The 7,482-nt window shown below is 38.2% G+C and overlaps 1 protein-coding gene across 1 annotated transcript; it reads left to right on the top strand.

Moving 5' to 3' along the window:
* The first annotated feature begins 1,420 nt into the window (after positions 1-1,420).
* On the top strand, positions 1,421-6,655 carry LOC104624701 (rhabdoid tumor deletion region protein 1-like). Its single transcript, XM_010292137.1, has 4 exons — positions 1,421-1,619; positions 3,362-3,464; positions 3,658-3,776; positions 6,507-6,655. Exons 1-4 carry the CDS (start codon positions 1,421-1,423, stop codon positions 6,653-6,655), a joined length of 570 nt encoding a protein of 189 aa, XP_010290439.1.
* The last annotated feature ends 827 nt before the right edge of the window (positions 6,656-7,482 follow it).

The raw sequence follows: 7,482 nt of genomic DNA, 5'->3' as shown, positions 1-7,482 counted from the left end.
ACTAGATTTTCTTTACACGAATCACTCATTCCTCACAACACTATACTTTTTGGTGGAATAATACTAAAAAAGATGGCTAAGTCTTGAATACAGTTATGCAAAACTACCTAATGATAACCCCTGTAGCAGGCAACCCCTACTACACATTCTAGCTGTTTATAGTCACATTCTGGAGAAGACTAGGAAATAAAACCTAGTCCAAAGTTACTGAGCTCCCTTCAACCCTTGCACCTCAGACACTTGCCTGCTTTATCTCTGCCATTAACTCGACCACCACCTTGTTCACTCTGAAATATTTTAAATTTTAAAAACAGGAGGTGAGGAGAGAGCGTCCTTCCATGCTTTAGCAAAGGAGCGAGAAAAAATGGCCTCCACACCGCAACCCCATGGCGGCGTTTCCCGCACTTTCTCACACGCTTCCCCCCGTGAGGCGCTGCGCCTCAGTGCAGCCACCCACGGCCACCCACAGCAGCACTTCAAGCCCCGCGCTAGCAGCAGCCCCAGCTCCCGATTCGCCAACTACGCCGTTCGCGCTGCTCTCTCGCAGCAGCCACCGTCAAACGCGTTGATTACGCTGTTGACGCAGAACCAGACTCAGTAAGCTTCGCTGCGTAGTTTTTATTCACGGAGCGGGGCATACGCAAAGAGCGGGTTGCTGTGGCAACCAGAGCAAGCGGACGCGAAAGGCGGTGGCGTAAGCTGGTAGGAGCTGTGGAGCGGGAAGCGGGGACGGGCTGAGGCGGCGACATATTGGTGGGACAGGGTGGCTTGGTTATTTAGCCTATTTCTTTTGTTTTGAGGAGAGAAGTGCAGTTCTTTAGCAGTTGTTTTATCTTTGCAGCTGGTTTTTTGTTGTTGTTGAACAGTTTTCAATATTGAAGGTTGTGTGCTTCTGTCAGATGAGGCGTTTTTCTTACCTAGGGAAGGGGGAGGTCAGCCATCACCGATTCTTTCAAACGTAAACGAATTCGGAGGGCGGGTTTAAGCTAGACCTCTTTTAAAAGAATGCTCTTTTGAAAAATGACGTTTTGTTTGCTTTTGATTTAATATTATTTTGAGCCCCTTCTGTGGTTCGGGACATTGGACTACTTCACTTTAACCCTTTGAAAAACATCCCCTCCCTCACCTTGCCATTTTAAGCTTTCTCTCTCATGTTTTTACAGTGTTCAGTAGAGAATTAAACCAGATAAGACAATTCAGCTGATGACCAGACATTAATGCTGACGACCGTGAACTATTCCACCCTCTTCTTTCATAGCTTCCTAACAATGAATGTGTGCTAAAATAGCTCTTCTGGGACACAGAGCACAGCTTAACATCAGTACTTGTCTTTTTGGTACATTATTTGTCCAGTCAACAGGTACAGTCATTTTGGAGTATTTTTAGGGATAAGGGAAAATCCTTCCGAGGAAAATTTGGGATGGCACATGCTCGTATCTCAGCCAACCTCCCCCCTGATATAGATCCCACAAAAGCTCCTATTGCATTTGGAAAGAGGGCACTTCCTAAACTGAATGAGGAGTTGCAGTCGCCTGAGCTGCTGACTCAGCAGCGGGCATTGATGGCGCTCTGTGATCTGGTCCATAACCCAGAAAATGTCTACCAGGCAATAGAAGTAGGTAAGTGATCTGTTGTCAGAAGGTTTGATGCAGTGGTGGGTGGGGGGAAACACGTTACTTTGTGCGACTTTTTCCTTTGCAGTATTTTTGATGACACAAAATGGCCCTGAAGATCTTTTTGTTTTACCTTAAAAAGGTGGAAAGTATTATAATGCCATATACAGGACAGTTATTTTAAGAGTCTCCTCACTTTAGGATTTATCAGTGGCTCACTATAGGTTCTATCATCAACCCCTAAATACAAAAGTAGTGCAGAATTTTTTTTTTCTTTTGTTTATTCTGTATTTTAGCTAAATCCTAACATAAGCTAAAAAAAAAGCTTAATTAGTCGGAAGGCAGAAACACACCTCTCCCCACCCCCTTACTACTTCATGAAATTTCATTTGCCTGGAATCTCTTCTGATCCTGATATTCATGAACCTTTCAGGAAAAAACAAAGCAGTGAATTTATGAATTTCTAATAACATAAAACTCATAAATATATTTTATTTAGAAAGGGGGAAAAAAAAAGCTTTTAGTTATCCCAGAGCAGGAAAAATGCAAAATCCCTTTTTTTTCCCCTTCATTAGACATTTGTTACCATGTATGACATATGGCAGTGGTACCTTCCTGGATTTTTCATGCTTGAGGTACTCAAAATACTCATATCTCAGATCCCATAATAATAACAGGAAAAAAACTCCCATGAACCTTTTAATTAATAATTAATAAAATAATATTTAAGTAAGGTTTACAAGTTCATTCGCAAAATCCATGAAGTCATCATTTGCCATTGATTCCTTCAGGAGTGGGTAGCATAGCACATCCAGATACAACTTTACTGGAGAGACAAAACATCAGAGCCTTTTATGCAGATGTCCTTCTCAGAAGTACTTTAGCAATTGTAGAATGAAGCTATAGCAAAAAAACCCCCCTTGGAACTTCATGAGAAATTAAGATACAAGACAATATAACCAAATTTATCATACTCATCAGGATTGTATCTGGCCACCACTATGTTCAAAAGCTTTTATCCCAGCACTTGGAAGACTCCTAAGTTTGGAATTAAAAAAAAAAACCCACACAAGCTTATCCTCGCAATTTTTAGCAGTCTGTTGTGTATCTACCTAGCTCATTATGTAACACTGAAGAACTCCCACGGTTTGCCAGTGCTTTTTTCTCGATTTACTTCCTTCACAGTTTTTTCCTCATAAGAGATACCAATAGTGACATTCAAAATTTATTAAGTTATTGTTTGATTAACAGTAACTGCTGAAGCAATGTGAAGTTGTTTAGGGGTTTTTTTTGGTTAGTGCTATGTGTGTATACACTTAATCGTTAATGGTTCGCCAAATTTCTACATGTGAAAAGCAACGCTGTGTGTTTTTACATAGCCCATGCTACACCTAAAGACAGTTTAAAAAAAAGTAGGTGTCAATCCTGCAAACACATGTTTTTCTAAAAACATCAGTAGCTCCATTGAGTTATTTTTAGAGTTATGTCGCTTCATAAATACTTGCAAGATTAGGATTTAACTTGATACAGAAGTCAGCAGCTTGTTTGTAGCATGGCATTTTTGGCAGTAGGCCTTGAAACTTGAAAGTTTCTTCCCTACTTGAGATAGAATAATGAGACTTTCACCATCAGGACAAGATGAAAATTCTGATTGTTGGCACTTCAAATTGTGATATAAAAATGAGTATTGCTATTTTAAATTAATGCTGAAGGTAAGAAATGTTAAAATGAACTATTGTGTCTCATAGGATTCTTGGATAACCTGAAGACTTTGCTGCTACATCATGACAGTAGTGTCCGACAAAAAACAACACAAATCCTCTATACAATGGCTATGCATAGTGTTGGCAGGTAGGTGTAATTCCAGAGTTTACTGAATGGTATGAGAAGCAATAAAGATATTTCAGTGAGAAATAAGAACAGAATTTCTGTGTTTTGGCAAGATAGGGGCAATGTAAATAAGAGTAATTAAGATTAAGCATCTTGCAAATATATATGAGTTTTATTACGCTTAGTTAAATCTGTCCTCCAATGTTGTTTGTAGGCAAGAGTTGATACAAAATGGAGTAATTTCTGCCCTCACTGAGCTCTTGGATGATCCAGTAGATATCTGTCGGAAGAATACACATCAGGTTTTTGAAATGATGGCAAAGTTACCTGAAGGTAGGAATTTTTTCAGTAGTTAAGTATTCAAATAGGCAAAGCAGATAGGTGAATTTACCTCATTCCCTATGTAATATCATCCAGATTTATTCCATTTTCCTTGAAAAATCATATTTAAAACCAGTATCTTTCCTAATTTTGCTCATCCTAATTTTCTTTAGTTAGTTTTCCTGTGAAAATTTATTCTTTGGATTCTCTAAGAAAACTTTAAAAGGTATGACTGTCATCTTTTTTATTGGTGGAGACAACTATATTTTCTAGAGCTGTTTTTGCACTTACAAAAATTTGCAAATTGTATAATAATAGTAAGAATACTAAGCCAAAACATAGAAAATGCTTTACATAGATATCAGTGAAATGCCCCATGTTAACATAATACATCTGTGAATAGTCCTGTCTATGTACTGGGGGGCAGGGCTGATCCTGCTAGATCTGTTAATTTTCTTACGTCCTACACCAGTTGAGGCTACCTGCTCAAGATACAGGTTGTATGGACTGCACCCTGAAATTTGTATTTCAGAATCTTGCATCAAAAATTCACTTTGTCCTCTTCTGTTCAAAACGATGATGAGCTGTTCATCACAATGCACTAATTTCACAGCACACAGGGTTTGTAGAAAGTTTTCTGGTGTTAGGAGTTACAAATCTTGTGAAACTTGTTTTATGCCTTTCCTGCTCTTTGCAAGCACTGGTGTAGGAGGAGACAAATGAGCAAGTAAAGGCACCATCCATTGCACTGTGTATTCCATGAATTATCTACTGTCTTTGATCTCAGGCTTATAGGCACTGTTTCTTAAAATGTACACGTTGACATTGCTTTCAGGTGGCAAGGTTAAAAAACAAACCTGGGGCTGATGCAAAGAACAATGAAGTTTGCTCTTTCTGGTATTTTATTCAAATATTATTCGCCCTTAGGAAAAACTGTTAAATAGACTTGGTAACATATGAAGTTAAAAATATGATAAATTACATGCAACTTCAGATGTGAAATTGAGCTAGTCATCCTCCACTCCCTGTATAGCAGGAGAAAAATCTGTATCTCTGAGGCAGAAAGTCTGACATATTGGTGCTTAGTTTAGGGTGAGATAAGTTCTGCTCTGGTGATGTCATTTATCTCCAGTGAGATAAACAGAAGCTGGGTTGGTGACATCAATCAGACATCTAGCTTTTAAATGCTTCAGTCTAAGAAGAGGAATCCAAGCTGAGAATTTGTCTTTGACTTGCCATAAGAATAAGCTGTCATACCTCTCACATGCTTTCTTTATATTTCTTACATATGTTTAAAGTTTTCTACATCTTTTATACACTAAGGGCATACTTTTATTTCCAGATTCTACTATTATAATTTCAGTAGTTTTCCAATCTGAACATTAGTCTTAAACTTTACTCTTCCAGTTGATGAAAATTATAATTTTAAAGGTAAAATTTCAGTAGATAGAAATTATCAATTAAAAAGCCATCCAATTTAAATTCCTCTTGTCTGAGGAATTCAATTACATTTCTGGTGCTTAAAAAAGAATTAAATGAATGCCTAAAGACTTGCTGGGTGAGGGTACCTGAATTCTAAAAATGTAAAGATATTTTCACATGCATGCAACCCCTTTTAAAGTCCTAAATAATTGAATCCATATGTAGGATATTAACATGATGGGCTAAACAACTTTGTGAACATCACTATAGAAAACCAGATTTTCTGTTATTCTAATTTCACTAGCCATTTTACAGATTTTCAAATCAAATGAGAAAGGGACTTAGCTTAAGTAACTTTTGACCTGCCTGGCTGCCTTTAAATAATTTTTTCCCTTACCTGTGTAGAATACCATCCTGTGAACGTGTGGATCATAATAGAAACTTACAGGAGAAGAAAACTTAACAGGAGTAAATGAATGTTGCCAAATTTGTTGCAGATCACTATTAATCATTAACCATTCATCCATACTGGCTAAAGCCACCTTCTTAGCCCTTTTGGAACTGCTTAATTCCCTAATAAGCCTTGCTGCTCAGTCCCTGCTGTACTGAACTTTATTATTAACTCTAACCTGCAGATGTGGCTCTATCTCTAGTAGGCTAATGCAGGAGCTTACATTGTGTCTCCTTTTGCTGAAGGGAGTTTTCAGACCTATGCATGATGCACAATGTAAGTTGACTGGAAAGGTTTCAGTTTAAACAGGGAAACTGCATCAGGGTTTGACGGCTGCTGTACATATCATTTTAGATATGAATTTGAGACTTACAGATGTAAACTACAACTAATGTTACATGCGAACACCTGCCTGCTTTCATGTTCTATCTCCCAAAACTCAGAGCATTTGCTATGTAGGTTGGAAGTTTAGCTATGTGAGCTGAAGACATTAACTGGAAGATGAATAAAAGTCCTAGCAGGGAAAAAAGCAATTTTGAAAAAATCTATCCATGTGGCCCAGAGAGGAATTGAGGGCTTTTTTTTTTTCCCCCCAGTGTTTGCAGTCAGACAATTTTTAAAAAGCAAGGACTAAAAAAAAAAAAAAAAAAAGGTTAATTGTAGAAAGCATTGTATTAGAACTGTCATTTCTATTTAGGGACTTACTGTAGCAGTAAGCAGCGTTAACTCTTGGTGGTGCCAAAACATGAAATGTTGCTTATTAAGAATTCCACATAAATCAAAATACATAGCCCAAACCAGATAATATGTAACAGTACACCATACTGCCACTCAGGTCTACTCCCGTTGTTCCATCTTTGTCCCTGCAGGCATCTCAATGTATCATCTTAGGTCCGGAGCCACTGATGGGAACTGTCACAACTGTAAAAGCCGTTTGGTTCAGGAAATGAGAGATTATACTATACAAGGAGAAATCAAGTTGCTTCCTGGAGTGCAAGGGTTATTCAACCCCTGCTGAGCTGAGAACCCGGCAAAAGCTGAGCGCCAGCTGCAGCAGTGTCTCTCCTCAAAACCTTGCCTTTGGTTGAAGGCAAAGAATTCACAGCAGCTCTGAAGTGAGCAGGAGCCTCTGCCAAAGAGCAGCTTCCAAATCATCTTGCAGTCCCAACTTAGTTAAAGTTGCTTATATTTACAAGAAAGACTACAATTCTGAGTGATAGTTGCTTTTTGGTGAGACTTCTCTTGAGCTAAGGCTGATACCCATTTCTTCATTTTGCCTTTCCCACTTTAGGTACTGGTGGCAGATAAGAATCAGGTTTTCCAAGTCAAATTATCTTTAACATCAAGACTTGTTTTAGGGAACAGTTCTGGAGTTCTGTCTCCAGAAAGCAGAAAAGGGTAATTAGTAGTATGGCAAGAGGGCATTTAAATAATTGTAAAATTAGTTATTTGGCAAATTCTGTGCATCAGCACCTTCATTGCAATTTTCTTTTAAATGTAAGTAAGAAGAGTTATTTTTTTAGAAACCTGATACTTACATCTGTTTTAAGTAAATTTTTTTTCTGTTCCATGACAGCACCTGTCTCTGTATTGTTCTGAGCCATATATTCTTTTTATTTAGATAAAATACAATATATGTAAAAATATGCATGCCTGTATTTATGGCTTGGAAGATAACTCCTTAAGCAGAATTTTGTTACTGTAGGATGGACTGGCATACAGATGGCTGCTTATAAGAAACTGTCTTCCTCTCTGCATTTACTTCTGCACCTCACATCCAGATAATGAGATAGGACGTACCTTCTATCGGCTGGCGGAGGTCAGCAACTAATATACCATTCCCCA

Source organism: Phaethon lepturus, unplaced genomic scaffold, assembly GCF_000687285.1.
Source record: "Phaethon lepturus isolate BGI_N335 unplaced genomic scaffold, ASM68728v1 scaffold5498, whole genome shotgun sequence".
NCBI lineage: Eukaryota > Metazoa > Chordata > Aves > Phaethontiformes > Phaethontidae > Phaethon > Phaethon lepturus.
Note: the sequence above shows the minus strand (reverse complement) of the source record. Positions and strands in the feature narration are given on the sequence as shown.